General features: G+C 41.7%; 1 protein-coding gene across 1 annotated transcript in view; it reads left to right on the top strand.

The window, feature by feature from the left end:
• The window catches only part of LOC136874583 (uncharacterized), a 1,690,155-nt gene extending 1,674,295 nt beyond the window's left edge, over nucleotides 1–15,860 (top strand). Inside the window, exon 7 of the mRNA XM_068227864.1 lies at nucleotides 15,295–15,860. Coding sequence (XP_068083965.1) covers nucleotides 15,295–15,371 — 77 coding nt within the window. The 3' untranslated portion in view covers nucleotides 15,372–15,860. The remainder of the gene's footprint in view (nucleotides 1–15,294) is intronic.
• Nucleotides 15,861–26,766: the final 10,906 nt, after the last annotated feature.

Below are 26,766 nucleotides of genomic sequence, written 5' to 3'. Positions count from 1 at the left end.
CAAGAATATACACCGTAAGCGTGAAGTTATTCCTTGTGTATTTTTATTCGTTATGCAAATACAGTATCAGACTGCATGTGTACAAAGACTTGAGTCTAAGCCAGAACAAGCTCTATTGCATATCATGGCTGCTGTGCCAAAATCGCGAATATGACAATGCTCTTGATATTCGGTCTATCAGAACATTTTCGTATGGTGCAGTATAAGGGGAAATGAACCTTTAATTCGTCATACTCTTGGAGTGGGTAAATTTCTGATGCAAACATACTTTCCTATAGCACGGCACGTTAAGGCTTGTATGTGGCTGGGAGGCGCGACCAGCCTTAATGGAAACATACTGGGTGAAGCGTAATTCGCGCACTCGGGCGTCGCAGCGCGACTCCTCACATGCCAGCAATAAAAAAATGTCTCTTACAAAATTTCGTCTTGCGAGTATATCCGGTAGAAAACGGACGTTATAGAGTAGCAATCTGGCAACACTGTAAGTATATGTAGGGTAATTACCGCTGTCAGCGCGTTGCGGTCGTGGTGTACAGTTGGTGCAGTGGCTAGAGGTTTTGGTTGGCATGCAGGAGATCGATGGTTCGATCCTGGGTTGAGGCGGATTTTTTATTTGCTAATTTCCATCTGACATTACCTACTGTAATACAGTAAGACACCGTTTCTGAGGTTACATGTATCCTACATTTACAACATTTTCTAACGCTGAAACAACAAATACCTGGTTAGACTAATAAGAAACAAATGACCAGTCATAGGACAGAATAACTACACAAACAATATCACTTTCGATATGCTAAAGATGATAGCGGCCGCCTCTGTGGTGTAGTGGTTAGCGTGATTAGCTGCCACCCCCGGAGGTCCGGGTTCGATTTCCGGCTCTGCCACGAAATTTGAAACGTGGTACGAGGGCTGGAACGGGGTCCACTCAGCCTCGGGAGGTCAACTGAGTAGAGGCGGGTTCGATTCCCACCTCAGCCATCCTCGAAGTGGTTTTCCGTGGTTTCCCACTTCACCTCCAGGCAAATGCCGGGATGGTACCTATCTTAAGGCCACGGCCGCTTCCTTCCCTCATCCTTGCCTATCCCTTCCAATCTTCCCATCCCCCTACTAGGCCCCTGTTCACTATAGCAGGTGAGGCCGCCTCGGCGAGGTACTGGTCATACTCCCCAGTTGTATCCCCCGACCAAGAGTCTGAAGCTCCAGGACACTGCCCTTGAGGCGGTAGAGGTGGGATCCCTCGCTCAGTCCGAGGGAAAAGCCGAACCTGGAGGGTAAACAGATGATGATGATGATGATGATAAAGATGATAGCACAGTACAGTAACACAACATCTACTTTGTCATTTACATACTAAATGTATAATCATCATCATCATCATCATCATCTGTTTACCCTCCAGGGTCGGCTTTTCCCTCGGACTGAGCGAGGGATCCCACCTCTACCGCCTCAAGGGCAGTGTCCTGGAGCTTCAGACTCTTGGTCGTGGGATACAACTGGGGAGTATGACCAGTACCTCGCCCAGGCGGCCTCACCTGCTATAGTGAACAGGGGCCTAGTAGGGGGATGGGAAGATTGGAAGGGATAGGCAAGGATGAGGGAAGGAAGCGGCCGTGGCCTTAAGATAGGTACCATCCCGGCATTTGCCTGGAGGTGAAGTGGGAAACCACGGAAAACCACTTCGAGGATGGCTGAGGTGGGAATCGAACCCGCCTCTACTCAGTTGACCTCCCGAGGCTGAGTGGACCCCGTTCCAGCCCTCGTACCACTTTTCAAATTTCGTGGCAGAGCCGGGAATCGAACCCGGACCTCCGGGGGTGACAGCTAATCACGCTAACCACTACACCACAGAGGCGGCACTAAATGTATAATAATAATGTTATTTGTTTCACGTCCCACGAACTACCTTTTTTAAGGTTTTCGGAGATGCCACCATACTACATACAATATGCTTGCGCAGATGTAGCACATTAGCACTAATACTGTCCATATTAAATTCACGCCCACGACGTGGAAAGGGCGCCTTTCAAAGCTGACCAATGAAAACGATTGTTCCTCCATTTCTAGGATCGTATTAGGTAAGTGCAAATGGTTTCTAGAGGACCCGCTGCAATCGCTGTTGACGATTAAGATGCCAGATACCATACCACCTGGACTACATTTACGAAATAAAAAACGTACCCCTCAACCCAGGATCGACCACTCGACCTCCTGCATGCTATCCCAAAACTCTATCCACTGCACCAACTGTACAGTACGACTAACGTCTGCTGACAGAGGTAGTTACCCTACATGTGGTTACAGTGTTGCCAGATTGCTACTCTTCAACGTCGTTTTTCTGCCGGATATACTGGCAAGACGAAATTTTGTAAGAGACATTTTTTTTTATTGCTGGCATGTGAGGAGTCACGCTGCGACGCCCGAGTGCGCGAATTACGCGTCACCCTGTAGATAGGAAGAACAATATCACATTCGTGGTTTTGGCACAGCAGCGATGTTATCAAGATTCAACTTTAAGTATTACATCTGCAATGTATTTCGTTTTTCTTTATAGAAACTTGAACAAAATTTTCAGTGTCAAATGCGTTGCAGTTTTACTCGATCATTCACTGACATTTAAAGGAAAGAGCAAGAAACAGCTTAGGTAGGAACCTGTGCGAACTGCATCAGAGTATGCTTGTTCTGTACGGGCTAACACAACGTGCACTCCAAGAAACTGGATACTGCCTTGAATGGAACGTGTCGTACCGTGTCTGAGTGCCTCTAATCAACTAATGTTGGAAAGACATATCACAGCCCGCTGTTCGATGGCAAGAAGCAGCTGAAAGTGAGAAAACTGAAACGATAAAATCGCCTGTGGTTGGGGCTGATAGAATAACACCCACGGTATCCCCTGCCCGATATAAGGGGCGACTAAAAGGGGCCCCAGGGGCTCTGAACTTAGGAGCGTGGGTTGGCAATCACGGTGCTCCTAGCTGACTCCTGGCATTGCTTCCATTTAAGCCTACTTGTGCCAGGCACCTCACTGTCATCTATCCGTTCTGACCTCTCTGGGTCAACTATTGTCCTTTTCCGACCCCGACGCTATTAGGTTTGCGAGGGATAGGGAGTCTTTTAATTTCGCTCCCTCCGCCCTTGTCTTCCTTTGGCCGATACCTTCATTTTCCAAAGTGTCGGATCCCTTGCCTTTAACCTCTCTGATTAGTGTTATATAGAGGGTGGTTACCTAGTTGTACTTCCTCTTAAAACAATAATAACCACCGCCACCACTCTTAGGAACTAATACTGGCTGCAACAGTCGACACTATCAGGCTGGATTAAGCCAACGAAAGGATCTCAAATTTAAGCCTCACGACCATGGCCAGAACAGAGGATATGAACTGGTATGAAAAGGACTAGGGCCACCTAAAAATAAGATTGTAGCTAGTGACTGTGGTGATTTATAGGATCAAGTACATGCATACCATTGTCCGAATTTTCCTGTGGAAACTCACCGACTCCCCGAAGATTTATTTACTTCAATCCCCTTGTGTATCCTATATTGAAGTGTGGCTGCGATACCCGGACCATCAAAGCAACTGATATGAAACTCGACGATGCCTTTGAAATGTGGTGCTGGAGGAGTGGCTTGAACTGGTCGAAGATAAAATGTGTACATCATCGAGAAACTGAAAATTCCTCGACACGTTTCCTGTCGTGTCTATTACGCAAGCATTCAATTCTTTGGCCACATCGTTAGGCGAGAAACCTTGAGAAGTGTACAGTATTGTGGAGAAGACTGCGACCCGATAATTTAGGAAAGTAAAATAATATGGATACCGGTTTGCCCTGCACCCTACTCAAAGCTTAGGGCCACTGGAGATGGTGATATTTCGGAAGTGATCGTACAAGAGAAAAACAGCTAATTATTGTTGACTGTATCTCAGTTCGTGATCGAAGATATATTTCGCTCTATAATGAAATACAAACCCCATGGCGCAACAGCCCCTGATGGCATTGACCTACCAGGCGACCGCTGCTTAGCCCAAAGGCCTTCATATAACAAAGTGTCGTGTGGTCAGCACGACCAATCCTCCCGACCGTTACTTTGCGCTTTCTAAACCGGGCCCTCTACCTCACCGTCAGATAGCTCTTCCATTGTAATCACGTAGGTCGAGTAGACCTTGAAACGGCCCTAAGATCCAGGTTAAAATTCCTGACCCGGCCAGTAACTGACCCTGGGGCCTTGACGTCTAACTCATAAGAGGAGTTACAGAGAAGAAATTAATCAAGACCACGGCCACTTCCTTCCCACCCCTAACACTGTATTTTTCCATTGTCCCCATAAGACCTGTCTGTGTTGGTGCTTATTTGTGACAGCCCCTCACTTTCATCTACCATCCTATCCGACCTCCCTTCGTCAACTCTTGTTATTTTCCGACCCCGACGGTGTTACAGCATTCGAGACCTTGGGAGCCTTTCATTTTCACGCCCTCCTTGGCCCTTGTCTTTTTCGTCGATACCTACATTTTTTAAGTGTTCGATCCCTTACTACTTTTGTCTCTGATTATTGTTATATAGATGATGGTTGTCTAGTTGTACCTCCTCATAAAACAATAATCATCATCATCTGTGCCACTGCGACATATAACAATAATAATAATTCAACTGTTATAGGCTTTTTCAGGCCCTGGAATGGCGGTATTTCGTACTCAAAAGAGGTTCTTCAATATTCTGACATGAGTGTGTTAAACGCCAAATAACGGTGTCTGGATTGGATCCCGCAACAATGAGTAAAAGCGAAAAAGAGACAAAACCCACAAGACACTTATGAAATTACTCCCCTTTACCTTGGCTGCTTACAGAAAAGAGTATGAACACAAGATATTGCGCAAAATGATTTATTTACACGAAATTGTTTTGCTTATCTCGACTGCTCGTACTTCGGGTTTAGGAAATGTTATTCCACTCAAGCTCAACTTGTAGGATTCCAGCAAGAGCAGATATGTTGGATTCAGGAAGTCAAATTGACTATATCGCGATTGCTCTATCAAAGGCACTTGACAGGGTGCACCATGGGAACCTACTGGCAAAAATAAGTGCAATTCGACTAGACGAAAGAGTGACTGAATGGGTGGATAGATTTCTAAAAAATAGATCTCAGAAAATTAGAGTAGGTGAGTCTTTATCTGACCCTGTAATAATTAAGAGAGGAATTCCTCAAGGCAGAATGATTGGACCGCTATGTTTCCTATATATATATATATAAATGATACGAGTAAATAGTGGGATGAAATACAAGGCTTTTTGCAGATAAAGTTATTCTTTATAGACTAATAAATAAGTTATAAGATTGTGAGCAATTGTAAAATGACCTCGATAATGTTGTGAGATGGACAGTAGGCAATGAATGGTATGATGATAAACAGGGTTAAAAGTCAGGTTCTGACTTTCACAAATAGGAAAAGTACTGCGTTGATTGGGAGAAAGTTACTTTTGGGGATCACTGTACGTACCTAGATGTAAATAGAAGGAAAGATCTTCAGTAGGTAATCACATAATGGGACTTAGTTAAAGGGTACAGATCTCTGCACGTGGTTATGAGGGTATTTAGGGGCTATAGTATGGATGTAAAGGAGAAGGCATATAAGTCTTTGGTAAGACCCCAACTAGGTAATTGCTCCAGTGTATGGGACCCTCACCACGTATACTTGTTTCAAGAACTGAAAAAAAAATCCGAAGAAAAGCAGCTCGATTAGTTCTGGGTGATTTCCGACAAAAGAGTAGTGATACAGAAACGTTGCATAGATTGGGCGGGGAAGACTTTGGAGAAAGAAGAGGAGCTGCTCGACTGAGTGATATATTCCGAGCTGTCAATGGAGAGATGGCGTTGAATGACATTAATAAACGAATAATTTTGAGTGATGTCTTTAAAAAATAGGAAAGATCACAATATGAAGATAAAGTTGGAATTCCAGAGGACAAATTGGGGCAAATATTCGTTTATAGGAAGGGGAGTAAGGGATTTGAATGACTTTCCAAGAGAGATGTTCAATAAGGTCCCTATTTTCTAAAATCATTTAAGAAAAGGCTAGGGAAACAACAGATAAGGAATCTGCCACCTGAGGCGATTGCCCTAAATGCTGATCAGTAGTGACTGAATAATTATTGCGTAAACTGTTTCCTGGTGCTTCTTAAAAAATTCATGTGGAAGACATTTATGAGTACTTTTTCCCACAAATATAACATTTTTCAAACTCGCTATCTATCACGGAAAAACATGACCACATCTTTGCCATCCTCATAACTTCTGTGGTGATAAGAATACACGGTCACTACTCAATACAATACTGGTTAGGAAAGTACCGATTAATAGACGTGGTTACTGCTAGCGAGTACGGCCGCAAGCTGCCCTTATTAACCGAGTTCACCCGGGTATTGCCGAGCTGTTCGAACTTCTGTGACAATAAAACTACCGGACAGCATCTCAGTACTGGTTAGTAAAATACCGATTAATAGACGTGGTTACTGATAGCGAGTACGGCCGCACGCTGCCCTTGTTAACCGAGTTCACCCGGGTATTGCCGAGCTTATCAAACTTCTGTGACAATAAAACTACCGGACAGCATCTCAGTACTGGTTAGTAACATTCTGGTTACTGGAGGTGGTTACTGCGAGCGAGTACGGCCGTGTGGTTTCGGTGTTAACCGAGTTCACCCGGGTATTGCCGAGCTGTTCGAACTTCTGTGACAATAAAACTACCGGACAGCATCTCAGTACTGGTTAGTAACATTCTGGTTGCTGGAGGTGGTTACTGCGAGCGAGTACGGCCGTGTGGTTTCGGTGTTAACCTTGTTTACCCGAGTATTGCCGAGCTGCTGTTATTTCCGTAACTCGGTATCTCCTGTAATCGTTACATGCTGTAACCTTTACAAGCGCGTACTTGTTAAACATACTCGTTACGTTATTTACCTGCCACTGGGTAGAGGAAATGAACTATGGCTGACTTAATTGATAATTGGCTTAAATAGTTCGTTTTAATCTCTCTCAGTAACTTAATAAATTGTTTGTAGTAATATAACGGGCTCTCCAAAATGTATCTTGAACGGTTCTGGAAATGGTGCGACCGGAACAAAGTGAAAATTAATCCCTCGAAAACCCAGGCTATTATTTTCATCAAAACAGCTTAAAGTTGGTCATCTGACTACTTACAACGTACCACTGCCTTGGTCTAATAAAATTAAATACTTAGGTCTAATTGTGGACCGTGGTTCGTCCTGGAGACGGAATATAGAACAGGCATTACAGTGAGCTGTGGCAACGGTGGCAGCTCTGAGACCTCTGCTATATAACAGGTGTATCTCTCTAACAATATCAAGGTGAACCTTTATTTAGAATGTGTCAGTCACATCCTGCTGTATGGCTGTGAGGCCTGGTGCTATATTCCGAAAAGTCACATGTCAAAACTACAGACTTTCCAAGATAAAACCTTCCGAGATCAACAAAAGCCCCCTTCCTGAGATCTAATAAAAAAAGGTAGGCCTACCAACCAAACTTCGTATTCCGCTTATAATTCTCAGGTAAATAAAATAGTCAAGGTGGCCAAGTCTAGAATCCTTCTTACAAAATTAATCTACCGACCCAGGCATTCTACTCTTAAAACAGATCGTGAGAACCAAAAAGCCGGACACTCGTTTCGAACATCGCGGCTCTTACCTAACTAACGACCTGTTTTAATTGGTTACCCGCCAATTTTCTGGCTTATTCTAAATTCAATCACTAATTTACTAATAATATAATGTCCCAACTGTAAAGCCCGTTGTTAAGAAGTGAAGCTTCAGCTCCCACCCCTCTAAATTCTTCTTCCTCTAAATTTTCTCCGACCCAAAATTTTTTTAACAGCTTAGCGAAGAGTGGGTTTCATCCCTGACAAGGGGGTTAATTTTTTCTTCCATGACAAATCGCTTTCCCCCGCTAGTGTAAGTGATGGAGTTTTTCCGACTCATTGGCACGTCACGGAAACAGTTGAGTAGAAGTGTATAGTTCGCCCTGGGAGTCTCATGTACTTGCTCTCAACAAGAACAAAAACTGTATCTAAAAGGAACTCGAAGGTTGACTTGTATATTATTTTGACTGTTTAGCGAAAAGATAGAAAATTAAATAAGTAATGGCGTATGGCATCTAGAAAAGACTAGCGCAGGACTTTCACACAGGCACATACAGGTGATCTGCGCGCCTGTGAGAATGGAGCCCTTCCTATGAATAATTCTGAAGACGGAACACTCACACACAGACAGAAACGGAGAGACCCATTAATCGAGCAAGATGAATCAGCCAATTCAGGTCTCGGTCTGAATATCCCTAAGAAACGTTCTGGACTGGGCATTTTTAAGGAATTTCAAAAATTTTATCTCTCTACCTATAGGAGATACCACATTTTACAGATTTTATTCTTTATACTTGTCGAGAATCCAGTTTTGAAAGATGTTGTTTGTTTCACGTAGTTATCACTTGAGATTTAAAAATTGTTTTTATATTATACCCTGTTTTGCGAATGAAAAAATGTCTGGCGGATTACAAAGCAAGTATATTTCTCTGAGATACTGTTTAATTACCCTATTTTGATAATGTAAAATGTGCATTGCAGGTACAAAATAACAAAAATAATGAATATGATATAAAATAATAATTGTTCAATAATAATAGTAATAACAATAAAAATGGGAGCTGTTATGTTTTATTTATATATTTTTGTGACGATAGTGGCTCGGAGGGTGATGTTAGCGAAGATACTGAGAGTGGTGATGATATTGGAGGTACATAAATATAGTTTTATGCACAAATGGAAATATTATTGACATCCGAGTATGAATACGAAACAACATCTACCGAGCTCGATAGCTGCAGTCGCTTAAGTGCGGCCAGTATCCAGTATTCGGGAGATAGTAGGTTCGACCCCTACTGTCGGCAGTCCTGAAAATGGTTTTCCGTGGTTTCCCATTTTCACACCAGGCAAATGCTGGGGCTGTACCTTAATTAAGGCCACGGCCGCTTCCTTCCCACTCCCAGCCCTTCCCTGTCCCATCGCCGCCATAAGACCTATCTGTATCGGCGCGACGTAAAGCAACTAGAAACAACATCTTGCATTTCATTATGGAATTCGTTTTACAGCCTACCGCATGTTCCCGCGCGTTTCATTATTGCGTGAATAGTAAGAACACCTACATATTAGTAATGTTTTCATTTCACTATGGGCTATGCTCGTAGTTAGGCCGAAAATAGTTAACCAATTAAAAGTCACGACCTGGCCGGGACCCATGTAACAAATGCCAACCACTTTGCCACGAAGCCGGGCAGTAATGATAATAAAAGTTCAATAATAATAAAACAAATAAAATAGAAAGCTATTCATTGCCTACACAGAGAGAATAACCTTCGGAGCAGTAATATAGTATATTTAGTCTCTACCTGCAGCAATCTACCAATATGTCGCCCGTCGGCTTCAGAAGAATAAGATAAACGTCCTGTTGAATGTGCTGTCTGTGGTTATATATCAGGGCCTCTCAGGGTGCATGCGCGTGGTGCATGCACTGTGCACGGCGCAAAAGACTACTTGGCTTAGTTGACCAGAGTGCAGACCCCCCACTCCTCGATTTGGAGCAATAGCGCTTACTCTCTCTTTCCCCACGCCTGTCTCGCTCGCTCCGCCTGTCACCCTCTGCCCCACTTACGCCGTAGCGCTCCAAATCCGGGCCGAGTTGAGCCGAGTATAGCCGAGTAGAGACGAGCTTAGTCGAGTAGCCCAGAGACGAAGCGTCGATCCGAGCCATGCCGAGCGGAATCGATGTACAGTGCACGGAACTCTTGCGCCACGATCTGCACGCGTGTGATTTTGGGCGTTTGAGAGGCCCTGTTATATATAATGTTGTAGATGTTTCAATGCGCTATTCTGATCAATTTATGTAAAAATAAGAGAACGCACTGTAGGTGCGATAAAATTAAAGTGATAACATGAAAACGATCAAATTTGTGATAGCCAGCTGACGATTGTATGAAGCCATTTATATTCTTATACCAAAGTCATGAGAGCTGAGTTATCATTGCAAAATACATTTCTCATAACAAAAGATATGTTGAACGGTTTATAGCATATTTCCGTATGATGAAGACCATAACACGTTCTAGCGTTCAATCTTCAGTAAATTCACGTATATTCTTAAATTAAAAATATTATGCTGAAATCCGTCTCTGTGGTGTAGTGGTTTGTGTGAATAGCTGCCACAATCGGAGGCCCACGTTCATTCCCGGCTCTGCTATGAAATTTGAAAAGTGGTACGAGGACTGGAACGGGGTCCACTGAGCTTCGGAAAGTCAACCGAGTAGAGTGGGGTTCGATTCACACCTCAGCCATCCTCGAAGTTATTTTCCGTGGCCTCCCATTCCTTCTCCAGGCAAATGCTACGGTGATACCCAAAAAAAAAAGGCCACGGCAGCTTCCTTCCCTCTTCCTTGTCCGTTCCTCGAAATCTTCTCACACATGGCCCTTGTTCAGCATATCAGGTACTTGTCCTCCTCCCGACTTGTATCCCCAACCAAATGTCTGAAGATCCAGGACACTGCACTGGAAATGTTAGAGGTAGAATCCCTCGCTGCGTCCGAGGGGACAACTAACCCTGGAACGTAAACTGATCAAATAAATAAATTATTTATTCTGAATTATTTTGAGTGGCTATGTTTATTCATTTTTAATGATTTCATGAGCACTCCATCACAGACGAATATTTAGTTGTAGATCTGTGTTACTTTACAGATATAGTTCGGTAAAGTCTCGGTGTAAAAGATCTGAAGACGAAGGCTTGTTTCATACAATTTGCGCTAGGTCTGTCACACTACAACCCGTCGGGAATAGTATGTGAACTCGTGCGAGAAACTTTCCGGATGGAAGAACTATGAGTACGACTCTCGCTCCCCTTCATGGAAATCCGGGCAAATGTTCTAAAAGAACGACAAGAAAAGAACAGCAATATGGCACGAGATTTACAGCACAAGAGCAATGCTTGATCTGTCACGGACAGGGCCCAATCATCTGAACACGGTATTAGCGGTGCATGGCTGTTGCGTTTGAGTCATCAATCCACAGACTGATTTCATGCAGCATTTCATGCCACCCTATCTTGTGCTAAACTCTTCTTTTCTAAATAACTGCTGCATCCCACATCTGCTCTAATCTGTTTGTCGTATTCATACCTTGGTCTACCCCTACCATATTTACCTCCTACACTTTGCTCAAAAACCAACTGAAAAATTTCTGGGTGTCTAATGATGTGTCCTATCATTCTATATCTCCTTCTCGTCAAATTTAGCCACGACGATCTCCTCTCACCAATTGGGTTCAGTATCTCTTCATTCGTGAATCGATCTATCCATCTCGCCTTCAACATTCATCTGTAATAACCACATTTCCAAAGCTCCTATTCTCTTTCCTTCTGAGCTAGTTATCGTCCATGTTTCATATCCGTACAATACCACGCTCCAGAAGAAAGTCTTCAGAAACGATTTCTAATTCCTACATCAATGTTCAAAGTTTGTCAGTCTGCATTTTCTGTTATCCTTACTTTTGCCATCGTTAGTTATTTTACTACCCAATTAACAGTATTCACCTACTTCCTTTTCAGACTTCATTTCTTAATTTATTAGTACCGGCATAACCTGACTTCTTACGACTTCACTCCATTACTTTTCGTTTGGGCTTATTTATTTTCATCTTTTACTCCTTACCTAAGACTACGTCGATACCATTCAGCAATTTCACTACATCCTCTGTACTCTCAGATAAATTACAATATCATTGGCAAATCTCAGGGTTTTGATTTCGTCTCCTTGGATTGTGATTTCCTTTCCAAATTTCACTTTGATTTCCTTTACTGCTTGTCCTACATAAACACTGAAAAGGAACGGGGGGCAAACTGCAACATTACCTCACTCCTTTCTGTATAGTTGCCTTTTTTCAAAGCCCTCGATTCCTATCACTGCAGACTGGTTTCTGTACAGATTGCAGCTAATTCTTCTTTCTGGGTATCTGATCCGAATTACCTTCAGAATCTCAAATCGCTTGGTCCAATGAACATTACTGAAAGTATTTCCGAGGTCTACGACCACCATGTACGTCGGCTTGTCCTTCTTAATTTGATCCTCTAAGATCGTAGTTCCCACCAAAAAATATGTAGAGTTTTAGAAAAACCTCGACGGGAATGCGTGTGTGTACTCAACAACCTGTCGTGTTATCGATGTCACATTACCAACTGTAATCACAATCAGCTCGTTATGCACACTGTGGGCACGTCCTATATTAATTAATATGTTTTCTCTTCCACACTACATGAAGAATTATACTAAATTTGATTCAAAATTCATCATATTACTCAATGGCAGAGTTGCTTCCTGTGCAGATTACTGGACGAGTGTCGGCCTCGGAATCTCAAGATCGCAGGTTAAAACCCCGGAGAGGTAGTCGGAATTTTAAAAGATGGAAGAGAGGTCATTTGACATCCTATGCTGCATGGCGCCACAGCTAAGAGATCTCCGGTGATACATTTGGTGTTTACGCGACAAAATGAATTTGAGGAACACGGACACAGATCGCTCAAGTAAGATCTCGAAGTTGCGCGCAAGCAGCCTAAATGTAGTAACATACATTTGCCTGCACCTGGTAGGTGAGGCAATTCGATCAATCAATCAATCAATCAATCAATCAATCAATCAATCAATCAATCAATCAATCAATCAATCAATCAATCAATCAATCAATCAATCTATCTATCTATCTATCTATCTATCTATCTATCTATCTATCTATCTATCTATCTATCTATCTATCAATCAATAAAAAATTATCTGCATTTAGGGCCGTCGTCCAGGTGGCAGATTCCCTATCTGTTGTTTTCCTAGCCTTTTCCTAAGTTATTTCAAAGAAATTGGAAATTTATTGAACATCTCCTTTGGTAAGTTATTCCAATCCCTAACTCTCCTTAATATGAAGGAATATTTGCCCCAATTTGTCCTCTTGAATTCCAACTTTATCTTCATATTGGGATCTTTCCTACTTGTAAAGACACCACTCAAACTTATTCCTCTACTGATGTCATTCCACGCCATCACTACACTGACAGCTCGGAACTTATCACTTAGTCGAGCAGCTCGTCTCCTTTCTCCCAAATCTTCCCAGCCGAAACTTTGCAACATTTTTTTAACGCTACTCTTTTGTCGGAAATCACCCGGAACAAATCGAGCTGCTTTTCTTTGATTTTTTTCCAGTTCTTGAATCAAGTAATCCTGGTGAAGGTCCCATACGCTGGAACCATACTTTAATTGGGGTCTTATCAGAGACTTATATGCGCTCTGCTTTACATCCTTACTGCAACCCCTAAATACCCTCATAACCATGTGCAGAGATCTGTACCCTTTATTTACAATCCCATTTATGTGATTACCCCAATGAAGATCTTTCCTTATATTAACACATAGATACTTACAATGATCCCCAAAGGGAACTTTCACCCCCATAAACGCAGTAATTAAAACTGAGAGAAGTTTTCCTATTTGTGAAACCCACGACCGGACTTTTAACCACGTTTATCATCATACTATTGCCTACTGTCCATCTCACAACATTATCGAGGTCATTTTCAGTTGGTCACAATCTTGTAACCGATATTAGGTGTTGTTGGACAACGTTTATTTAGGTTTCCAAGAATATTTACGTATCCTTGCACACATGTCCTTCATTTCCTTAATGTGAGCGTTTCTTCTGTTCTCTCACCGGGTGAATTCGTTCCACTGGTTTGACATCATCTTCAGGTACCTACCTTCTAGTCCTGGAGGTTTTGTTTGAAGATGTGTCTATCTAGGATATCGTGTTCAGTTGTGCCAATCAGCCTGAAATCGTTATCCAGGGCTTGGTGCCATTTGTGTTGACCTTCGAAATTCCAAAATTTTGTTTGGATGTGTTTCGTCAGCCTGCAATTAGACATACGGAACACATGACCGAAGAAAGTCAACCTCCTTCTTCTCATGTCGTCTGGTACTTTGCCATTCTTGCAATTCTTAATTTATTCCGAGATTCCATGTTCCTTCCCTTTTAATAGGTACTAAGGTCTGTCTTCCTTTCTTGCTTCTAGTTTATCCAGTACTCGTTTTAAGGTTTTATTTCTCAGGAATATAAAACGTCTGATCTTACAAGTGTCTGGTAGTTTCAGATATCTCCCCATGATATTGTTCTCTTATTGCATGTATGAAGTCTCTCTTCATGTAAGCTGACTTCATTTAGTTCGCCTCCACACCTTGTTTCTCATTATTCCTCAAACCTAGCCATTCCCCTAAATATTTGAATGTTTCGAAATTTTGAACATCACTCTACGTTGTTTTGATCTTAGAAGGACTGTCGTTAACCGAGCAAGTGGCTGTGCGGTTCGGGTCACGTAGCTATTAGCTTGCATTCAGGAGATAATGGGTTCGAACCCCACTACTGGCAGACCTGAAGATGATTTCCGTGGTTTCCCATTTCCACACCAGGAAAATGCTGGGGTTGTACCTTAATTAAGGCCAAGGCCGCTTCCTTCCCGTATGCGGGAGATAGTGGGTTCGAACCCCACTGACGGCAGTCGTGAAGATTGTTTTCCGTTGTTTCTCATTTTCACACCAGGCAAATGCTGGGTTTGTACCTCAATTAAGGCCACGGCCGATTCCTTCCCACACCTATACCTTTCCTGTCTGATCGTTGCCATAAGACATACCTGTGCGACGTATAGCCAACTGAGAAAATCATCCTTCCCATTCCCAGCCCTTTCCTATCCCATCATCTCCATAAGACCTATCTGTGTCTGTGCGATGTAAAACAAATATGTTTAAAAACAGGAAGGATTGCCCTCAATATTGGCCATATATTTTCTTTTTCCAATTGAGACGTTGAGTCCGATTTTGCCTGCCTCAATCTGTTTCTCAGCTGCTTCAAAGGACGGTACTGGGTTTGCAAAATTGTGTGCAAGAGTCGGGGATTGTATATGATGTCTTATGTTAGATCCCCTGCAACTTTGTCCACTTCGGAATTCCTTTCCGTCAAGGGCTTTCGTCCTTTCTCTGACGACCTCTTCTAAGGCACAGTTAAAAAGAACCCCTTGTGGGACACCAGTTTTGTTCCCAAAGGGTTATGACATTTAAAATATAAGTATTTTATTAATGTTCCATCTTGTTAACTCTTACTGATTTACATTTTACTATACTAGACTCTAATATATTTCAACATCTCTTATGTTCCAGTAGCGAGTTCAGACCGGAAAGCCAATCTGACTGTTGTGACCATCCTGTGCGCGTTCCTTGTGGCTGTCACCAGGTAGCAGCTCAATCGTCCCATGGCTGATGACAAGGAGACAACGAAACGACTGCAGAGGCAGTAAAAGTATGTTCTAAAAGAACGGACTCAGAATAATTCACTCCATAGTGCATCTCCAGGCGACTACGGCGGTGGTCAGTGAAAAGAATAGGAATCAGGGTACAGTCCAATGAAAATAAAATAAAAACATTTTACAAACACAAATGGTATTGTGTTTATTGTGAAGTGATGAATGTGGATTTTTAGGAAATATATTACGTAATGATATGGTTTATTGAATGTGTGAGAAACTCAAACGAACAATTGATATGAATGTGACTAGTAGTATCTAATACTAGTAATAATATATTGTTCATTTAGGTTTAAATGGTGGTTTATTAAGAGTTGCCACGTTGTATTGAGAGTATTTCTAAAGTGCTGGTTTTCTCTCAATTCATTGGTTGTGGCATGGATTGACTATTCAGTTATAAAATAATTGAATATTGCTGTACGAATTTATTTGATTAAAAGAGATGTTTTAGGGATTGGAACACGATGTTTTAATCAAGGATTTAATGTTCACTTCAATGAAACACTGATTCCTTGCAGTTTTTCGAACTTGCAGAAGTTAGACAAGGATTCTGTCCCTTCGCGAACGTATGGGTCCCAGAAATATCTGGAGGCAGGACGCACCTGTTTTGGAGTAAAAATGTTCATAAAATGATACGGCTTTATGTGTTGTTTGGCCATCATTTCATAGACTGGTTTGATGCAGCCTTCCATGCCACCCTATCCTGCAAATCGTATCATTTCTACGTTACTACTACATCCACAATTTTCTGTAATCTGCTTGACATAATTGTACCTTAGTCGACCCCTACCATTCTTACCGCCTACTAAAATTCCCTCCGAAATAAAGCGAACACGTTTTGGGTGTTTCAAGATGTGTCCTATCATTTTCTCTCTTTTTTGGTCATATTTAGTGAAATCGATCTCCTGTCAACAATTCGATTCTGTTTCTCTACATTCGTATCTATCCATGACACCATCAAGATTCTTCAATAACATCACATTTCAAAAGCTCCTCCTTCTTTCTGAACTTGTTATCGCCCATGTTTCACTTCCGTACAATGCCACGCTCCATACGGAATTCTTCAAAAACATCTTTATCATTCCTGTATCAGTGTTCGAAGTGAGCAAATTTATTTTCTTAAGGAAAGGTTTCCTTACTTGAGATAGTCTGCATTTTCTGTCATCCTTACTTCTGCCGATCTTAGTTAATTTACTATCTATATAACAGTATTCATCTACTTCCTTTAAGACGTAATTTTTTAATCTTTATATCCTTCATCACATGACTTCGTTCGACTGCACTCCATTACTAATGTTTTGGACTTATTTATTTTCAATTTGTACTCCTACCGAAGGACTCTGCTCAGCAATTTTTCCAGGTCTTCCGAAGTCTCAGATGACATGACAATATCATCGGCATGGCTTAGGGTATTGATTGCCTCTGCTTGCATTGTGATTCCCATTCCAGCACTGTCCTGTATTTCCTTCACAGCATGATTTGTATAAAAGAAGGGGGACAAACTGCAGCTTTGCCTCACTATCACTCCTTTCTGGATTGCTGCTTCTTTTTCAAAGCCGTCGATACGGTTGTACGCATTATTTATTTCAGTACCTAAAAACCTGCATTTTCTCCAAAATAGGCAGCTTTCCAATCATTGTTGGCCACCAGTCCATAGACTGGTTTGATGCAGATTTCCGTCCAACCCTATCGTATGCTAATAGCTCTACTTTGGAACACGCTTGTTCAACTGTCGGGCTTTGATCTTTGCCCAGTATTGTTGCATTTTTTGCCGGTGTAACTCATTTCTTTCATCTCTTCAGAGGTACCTTGTCAAAACTTCCGGTCGTGAAGCTAACTCAGCCCAGGTCGATTTCTTTTGCTTCTGACTATAGGTAAGACGCGATGATTGGATGGCTGCCTAGTTTCAATGCCCCTTAATGTAATGATCCCCACCTCCGACAGAACCAACAACCCCATGGGGAACTAGAGATCAATGCCCCTAAATTGAATCAGAGTTGTTTGATTGATTTTTGTCAAAATCACCAAAACCTACTGAAATATCAAGCGTCAGATCACAAACTTACACAGTTTCACCCATAGAAATTTGATGAATATCAAGACAGTCATCTTTGAGGTAATATACTGTAGCAGTGAGAGTTTGTAAGCGCAAGGAGCAGAGTAGGCAAGGTCCGTGTGTGCAGAGACGGTATGGGCACGGCTGGTCCAAGGCTCTACATATTTGTATTCCCACCGGCCAACCGAGCAGAGGACCGATGGCCACGGCTCTACCGTACCTCTACACCTCTGCATTCAGGTACCAGAGAGGGACTGGTTCACAACGTTGCCTGCCCTGAAAAAGTGTATCAGTGGTTTTCCATTCTCCTGCACTAAAGCGAATTCCTGGACAGATTTAATGTTCACTTCAGTGAAACACTGATTCCTCAAAGCAGAAATTTTAAGGATGGAGAAGGCATTCTTTCCGCAAACTTGGTCAAAATGGCAACATTCTTCAAGTCTTGGCGTTTGATCCCAAGAGCTTCTAAGACCGAGGTTTCATGTTTTCAACTCATCAACAGACTCGCAAACTACGAGCCATCTGTTTTATTCCTTGGTGAAAGACTAAAGTACAACCCGTTCCAGAAATACCTAGGAGTCACACTGGACAGAACTCTGAGCTATAAAGAACATCTCACCAAGCTTTCTCAAAAAATCGCTACAAGGAATAACATCCTGCACAAGCTTTGTGGCAGTTCCTGAGGAGACTCGGCTGACTGCTTACGATGAACGGGTATCAGTCTTGTCTACTCTGCAGCGGAATATTGTGCCCTGGTATAGCTGGAGAGTGCACATGTGCATAATGTGAATACTAAGCTGAATGACACCATGCGATGCATAACTGGTACTGTAAAGTCAACACCTCGCCACTGGTTACCCGTACTTAGTCATACCCCACCATCCCACCTGAGGAGAAAGAAAACTCTGCTGAAAGAAGCAAAGAAGATCTGGTCATCTCCCTCATTACGAATTCACCAGGAATTTTGTTACCCATCGCCACGACGACTTCGATCTAGGAGACCAGCAAGCCTACTCGCCGGCCGACTCTTGAGGGATAATTTTAATCTAAACGAGAGCTGGCGGGATGAGTGGTCAATTTCAACATCTGGAACAAATGCTCATGACCTAAATCCTACCCAGAAAATGAAGGGATTCGACATCCCAAGAAAACTACGGTAGCGCCTCAACAGACTGAGAACAGGGCATGGACGCTGTAATTTGTTACTCCATAAGTGGGGTTGGATGGTTTCTCCAATGTGTGAATGCAATGAAGAGGAGCAGACCACGGACCATGTCAGCCTGCGCTGCCCTCTTCATGCCTACTCCGGAAGCCCCATCGACCTGTTTCATCTTTCAGAAAGTGCTGTAGAGTGGCTGAAACACTTGGACCGGGACTTATGAATTTGTAGATGTAACCACCATACGATTAAATAAATAAATAAATCCCTACAGTTTTCCGAACTTGCAGAAGTTAGACACGGATTATGTCCCTTTGCGGACGTAGGGGTCCGAGAAATATCTTGAGGTTGTATCACATTCGATCTTAAATCACCTACTGAAACCGAAACGAACATGTATGGCTCCGGCGACCCCAGAAAAAACTGGGATAAGCTGAAGGACGTGCTTTTAAAAAAAATATAATTACCAGTTGCGATATCGCAAATCAAGAGTATTTACCCTGCTCTTGCTATCCAGTACTTTGTTTTCTTTTTCATTGATTGAACACTTCTTTATGAACCCGCTTAAGTTCACCACCCTCTAAGTGGCCAGCCTTTTCTTTCAGGGGAGGAGTGAAACTTGCATTTTGATAGTACAGGAAGGATAATTGGTACATTTATCATCGTCGAAGAAACAAGACCTCGTGCTGTCACGCCTCCCAGCCACATATGGATATGCCATCCATCAGAATAATGGTTCGTTGTGTTCATTTTATTATGGAGATGTGTAAAGGGAAATGCATCTTAGTGCATCGCACTGAAGGAATTTATGTTTTCGCATTCCTCCAATATACTTTACTGATGGACTGCGTATGCATATGTGGCTGGTAGGCGTGACAAATCTTAAGGATTCATATCTTCACCGACAGTATATGCCTCATCGCTGTCTACTGTTACACTGGTTTAGGTACAGTAGTCATAATTTCTGATTCATCCTTTCAAGAGAGTACGGATATAGAGAATCAGTCACATCAGTTACTGCCACAGTGTAAACCTCTGAATGCCTTCGCAATTTACAAGTCCTTGATAGAGTTACAAATTACTAGGGGAGAGGGGTTGATTTGCTCACCGACTTATGTGCTAGCATCTAAACCCGGAGGACTGAGGTTTGAATCCCAGGTTGAGATAGTTACTTCAAAAATTTCGTTGCATCACATTCGATCTTAAATCATCTACCGAAACCAAAATGAACCCGTATGGCTCCAGCGACCCCAGAAATAACTGCGATAAGCTGAAGGCTGTCCTTTTCTAAAAATATAATTACCAGTTGCGATATCTCAAAGCAAGAGTATTTACACTGATCATGCTATACGGTATTTTGTTTCCTTTTTCATTCATAGAACACTTCTTTGCCATTTTGAAATAAGATCTAAGAAAATCGATGAGCCTCCATGGCTCAGGAGGCAGCGTGTCGTTCTCTTATCGCTGGGTTCCGTGGTTCAAATCCCAGTCGCTCCATGTGAGATTTGTGCTGGTAAAAGCGGAAGCGGACAGAATTTTCCCCGGGTACTCCGGTTTTCCCTGTCATCTTACATTCCTGCAACATTCCAGTATCATCTCATTTCGCCTGTCAGTCATTAGTCATTGCCCTCGGAGGAGTGCGACAGGCGTGTCAGCCGGTAGATGGGGCTTCATTCATTCCATTCCTGACCCAGTCGAATGACTGGAAACAAGCTGTGGATGTTTTCATTTCTTCTAAAGAAATGGATACGGAGCGTTTAAACGCGCTTGGACTAGCTCTGTGTTCGGGACAGTTTCTATTTATTGCCCACAACAGATTCCTTTAATATCCTTACAAAATTTAATTCACCATCATTCATAATCATTCAATAAATTTCCAATTTCTTTTAAATCATTTAGGAAAAGGCTAGGAAAGCAACAGATAGGGAATCTGCCACCTGGGCGACTGCCCTAAATGCAGATCAGTATTGATTGATTAATCTCCGTTAGCTCCTAAGCTGAGGTTGGTGTCAAGAAGGGATCTGGCCATAAAACATGTCATACGAATTCATATCACATCATCCCCAACCCCGTATCAATTAACAGGCCTATGGGGTAGACAAACAACTGGTATTAAAAATTGATAGGACAACTGTGATCTTATTTTCTCAACAACAATAGGTCACTTTACCCTGGTAAAACAAAATATGTCTGAACGTCATTCCAGTATTCTTTAAAATTATTTCACATATACCCTGAATAATTCGATTTTAAATACAGAACGCTGACGTGATCGATGTAGTCGAGTTGATTCGGTGATTAGACTTGACATTTGACTAACAGAAGGATCATTCCCTCCAATATAAAACTGACGCGGAAGTTGATTCGTTTTCATCCAAACATATTTGCATGATAGAGTGAATGAAATGGCACTAAGTTAATTTATGACAGCGAGGGAATTGGACCGTGTTAAATGAATGTAAATGCCATTGAATGTTGTTACAAATGATTAGCTAGTCAATTAACCTACTCGACTGGGACTTTGTATCACGTCTAGTTACACCAATATGAGCCACGACTGTAATTGGCGATCAAGTGCTTTAACTCCTTAGAGGAACATGGGCGTCATTACCGTTTATGAGTTTTCAAAATTATCCGAGAGTAAAATTTCAAACCTATGGTTTACTTATTATGTACCTGTCGTTATTTAACTCACTTCAGTCGTGTACCATTAAAATGCTTAATTTTAACATGGTTCATGGTGGGAGTTACTGTAATCACGTCCTAGTTCGTGAACCATGGGCAACGGCTGAGTGGCCGAGTATGTGGTACTGAGAGTCGGAATATCATTTGGTATGGAATGGGAGTGGGCATCTCGGACATATTCTGAGTCATGGCCCGCCTTGTGCTCAGGTGGCCAGGACTATAGAATCCACCGGTGGTCCATAACCCATTAGAGGAGAGATCTTTACGTGGACTATGTGTAAGTAGAGTAGCATCCTGCTTCATGAATTTACCGGGCTCAGAACATTTCAAGCATGCCTCGGACCTATGGGAGTAACGGAGTCCCACTCCCATTTGACAGGCGAGGGACTCCTTGGAAACAACTTGGCGAACTAAATGGAATTCGATGGGAAGCTATAAACATTAATGGGGCTGGATGACTCAGCTAAGAGGATGAATCTGGATGTGCTAGGAGTAAGTGATATTCGGGTAAGGGTTGATAACGAGGAAGAGATAGGAGATTATAAAGTGTACTTGACGGATGGTAGAAAGGGAAGGGCAGAGTCTGGGGTAGTGCTCTTTATCAGGAATACCATTGCACGAAACATCGTTTCTGTTAGGCACGTAAATGAGCGAATGATGTGGGTGGATTTGTCAGTTGGAGGAATTAGAACGAGAATTATCTCAGTGTATACACTGTGTGCGGGTGCAGATGAGGATGAAATTGACAAGTTTTATGAAGCATTGAGTGACATCGTGGTCAGGGTCAACAGCAAGGATAGAATATTGCTAATGGGCGATTTCAATGCGAGAGTTGGAAATCGAACTGAAGGATACGAAAGGGCGATTGGAAAATGTCGGGAAGATATGGAAGCTAATGGGAATGGGAAATATTTTTTGGACGTCTGTGCTAGTATGAGTTTAGCAGTTACGAATACATTCTTCAAGCGTAAGGTCATTCACCGCTACACATGGGAGGCTAGGGGTACCAGATCCATAATAGACTATATCTTAACCAATTTCGAATTCTGGAAATAACTTAGGAACGTACGAGACTTCCGGGGGGTTTTCGATGAAACAGTCCACTATCTGATCTGTAGTGAACTAAGTATCTCTAGGCCTAGGGTAGAGAAAGTGAAATCTGTCTGCAAACGAATAATGTTAGTAAAATCTCCAGGACGAGGAAATTAGACAGAAGTACATGCATATGTTTAGTGAGAAGTTTCGTACAGTAGAAAGTAAGCAGGTTCTGCTACAGTAGAAACAGCAAGGGAATGCCTAGGATCAACTGTGTGTAAAGATGGGAAATGGCGAACATCTTGGTGGAATGATGAAATGAGAGCAGCTTGTAAACGTAAAAAGAAGTCTAATGAGAAATGGCTCCAAACAGGGCCGAGGCAGACAGGGATTTGTACGTAGATGAAAGAAATAGAGCGAAACAAATAGTTTTTGAATCCAAAATGATGTCGGAAGATTTTGGTAATAACCTGGAAAAGCTAGGTCAAGCAGCAGGGAAAATTTTCTGGACAGTAATAAATATTCTTACGAAGGGTGTCGTCCTGATTGCGAACAGTCCAGATTGCGAACAAGTGGGTACCTGAAGGGGATGATTTGGATTTGACACACGTTAATGAGCCCAGATTGCGAAAAACTGGGACATGCCAAGTTGCCCACCCGCTTGACTAGAAATGTTCACTTGGATATGAACAAAATTCCAATTTAACGGGCTGCAGAAAAAATTAACCCTCAGTTGGTACACCAAGTTCTGTAACACACAATTGGAATACTGGGTAATACACAAAAAAAGTTAATAGCATGTAAGGAAAAACCCACTTGTTTCCAAATAAACTGACTACTTCACTTATTATGTATTATTTTGAATAATAATAATAATAATATTAATAATAATAATCAATATTCTAAAGGCTAATGCCTTGTCGATACAACCACTCATTTCTTTCATTGATATAATAATAATATCGGGCGAGTTGGCCGTGCGGTTAGGGGCGCGCGGCTGTGAGCTTGCATCCGGGAGATAGTGGGTTTGGATCCCACTGTCGGCAGCCCTGAAGATGGTTTTCAGTGGTTTCCCATTTTACACCAGGCAAATGCTGGGGCTGTACCTTAAATAAGGCCACGGCCGCTTCCTTCCAACTCCTAGGCCTTTCCCATCCCATTGTCGCCATAAGAGCTATCTCTGTCGGTGCGACGTAAAGCCACTACCAAAAAAGAAAGGAAAATAATAATAATAATAATAATAATAATAATAATAATAATAATAATAATAATAATAATAATAATAATAACCCGTTAATAATACAACTCTCACTAATCCACCATAAACAACTACCCCTCTAGTTATATTATACAATAAACAGATAATCTTCTAAATAGTAACATTACCTCAAACTAAATTATTAAACACTTTCAATAAGAAAAATATTTATCTAAAACGTCCCAATATACCAGTTAATGTTAATACTACGAGAATGAAAATTACATATGAGATTGTATCTGTTCTATCTACCTCACGTCAACACTAATCTCTTGTTCGCAGTCCGACTCGTTGGCTGAACGTTCAGCGTACTGGCCTTCGCTTCAGAGGGGTCCCGGGTCGGGGATTTTAACCTTAATTGGTCAATTCCAATGGCACGGGGGCTGGGTGTATGTATTGTCTTCATCATCATTTCATCCTCATTACGACGCGCAGGTCACCTACGGGAGTCAAATATAAAGACCTGCACCTGGCGAGCCGAACCCGTCCTGAGATATCCCGGCACTAAAAGCCATACGACAATTCAATTCTTGTTCGCAGTCTGGACAGGGTATATTAAATTGTTCGGAATCTGGACGGTTTTTGCCTTGTTCGCAATCTGGACTGTTCGCAATCAAGACACTGCCCACAATGGGGTTCGAATTCACTATCTCCTGATGTTAAGCTCCATGTTGCACGCCCCTAACTGCACGGTCAGCTCGCACGGTCAGGGGAGGAATTACAATAATTTAGTAGTAGTGTCGGAACAGTGTAGGAGCGAAGAACTTCTTGGAAATGTGTAGCAGTCCACTGGTACGAAACGCTGGTAAATTTGGGACTAAAAAGGCCTAAAATCCTGGAATGTTTTTAATACAACATTCTACCCCATGTTCATTTCCCAACGTCCATCAAACTACCTCATTCGAAATAAACTCATATCTCTTTATAAATAATTAAATCCGTTACCTGTCGTAATCTTTATTGAATTTTATTCACAACGCGTTTCAGAGTGCAGGTTCCATCATCAGGTGAATAAATGATGACATACAATTGTAGTTCAACTGTTCTTAAGAGTATTAACCTATTTCATATAAGAGTAGCTGCTATAATGTTTATGAACTTATTACTTCTATGTCGGGAAAGTTATGTGTGTATGTCGTGTATGAAACATAGAGTGGGACCTATGCCGTACATTTTAGGCCCCTTTAAACAACAATCATCATCATCAAACACACAATGGGGGCGTAAGTTTAAGGTTGTTTTTAAAAATTCATTTCCAATTTTATCATTAAGAATCTATAGATTTCTAGAGTTTCTAAGGTGTTTAATTTTATCCCTTTTGGATGAGTGTATGTAAACATGGGGGAGAATGTAGAATATTTCATACTTCATATCCTGCTTTCATCAACGACATAGAGAATGAATTATTTATTCCAGGACATTCACTTATAAATATAATCATGCATTATTACAGATATAAGTGTCACACGGTAAAAATCTTCAATGCGAGTAGAGAATACTGGATGGTTTATGTCTCCTATTCAGTAACGTACATTTCAATATGAACTTCACAATCGGGCGTGAAACCAGCAGATCAATTAACTTTTTGGCCGTCACAATCACAGATGAGATACACAAATTCAACACTTATAGCAAAGCAGCAGCAACCACTTCAAGTATACAGAATTTCTCATGCCCTATAACCTCACAAAGAACAAAATGGCACGGGCTGAGTGGCTCAGGCGGTTGAGACGCTGGCTTAATGACACCCCACTTGGCAGGTTCGCTTCTGACTCAGTCCGGTGGTATTTGAAGTTGCTCAAATACGTCAGCCTCGTGTCGGCAAATTTACAGGCACGTAAACAAACTACTACGGGACTAAATTCCGGAATCACCGCGTCTCCGAAAACCGTAAAGGTAGTTACTGGTACGTAAAGCAAATAGCATTATTATTATTAAAAAGTAGCAAAATTTCAATCTATGATTCATAGACGATTAAAAAGTACCAGTACCTGAACTATGTAGGACTAAAAATTGAATTCATGAAGCAAATGGTCACAGAAAATGGATACAATCCACATATTATCGATACAATGCTTAGAAACATCAGAATGAAAACGGTAGACATATCACTGCAAGGACATGATAATCAAAAGCACGATTTGCAGTATCACAGCACACAAATCATAGGAAAAGAAGTCCGGCTCCATGGCTACATGGTTAGCGTGATGGCCTTTTGCCACAGCGGTCCTGGGTTCGATTCCCGGCAGGATCGGGAATTTTAACCATCATTGGTTCATTTCCCTGGCACGGGGGCTGGGTGTATGTGTTGTCTTCATCATCATTTCATCCTCATCACGACGCGCAGGTCGCCTACGGGAGTCAAATCAAAAGACCTGCACCTGGCGAGCCAAACCCGTCTTGGGATCTCCCGACACTAAAAGCCATACGCCTTTTCATTTCATTTCATAGAAAAAGAATCATACCAAATAGCAATAATTCATCAGCTTCTCAATCATAAATAACCTGGGTATCATTCTACTAAAACTCATTCCATACACCAGATAAATTGACGCAGACTGGTATATTCAAAATTACCTATAAAATCTGTGAATGTTGTTACGTTGCGATGTGACGTCAACAGTGCCCGGCTCAACATTTTATCCACATTTTTATGTGTTTATATTGAGATGAAATTTAATACCATGGCACTATTAATCAATTTGTAATATGTTATATTGTACTTGTCACTGTTTTATCTTTCTTAGCGGGAGCCCACTGTTTCATGAGGTCTTATTGTAATATACGAATTTTACCCTAATTACCTGAAGAAGAGAATAAACATTTTCTCTAAACATGTACTAGACGTAATGTAAATGTGAAATGTAAATACATTTTAACACATAACACTGACTAGTCGGATCATCCATCCCTCTATTTACTGTGATTAAGTCAATACGGACCCAATATTGGCCATAATGGTCAAGATTATTAATAGGTTTAATTTTGATAAAAGAAAGTATTATAGCCATAGGATTAGAAGCCCAAACGAGGCTCGTTGACAATAGTCAGAAATCATTTATACACGTAACAATATCTTTGTCCTATAACGAGTACCTCATGGGTTTCAAAATTATTGATTGATACGGCTTTTACT

This window comes from Anabrus simplex, chromosome 5 (genome assembly GCF_040414725.1).
Source record: "Anabrus simplex isolate iqAnaSimp1 chromosome 5, ASM4041472v1, whole genome shotgun sequence".
In the NCBI taxonomy this organism is placed as follows: Eukaryota; Metazoa; Arthropoda; class Insecta; order Orthoptera; family Tettigoniidae; genus Anabrus; species Anabrus simplex.
The sequence above is the reverse complement of the archived record's forward strand: the minus strand, read 5'-3'. Positions and strand labels throughout refer to the sequence as shown.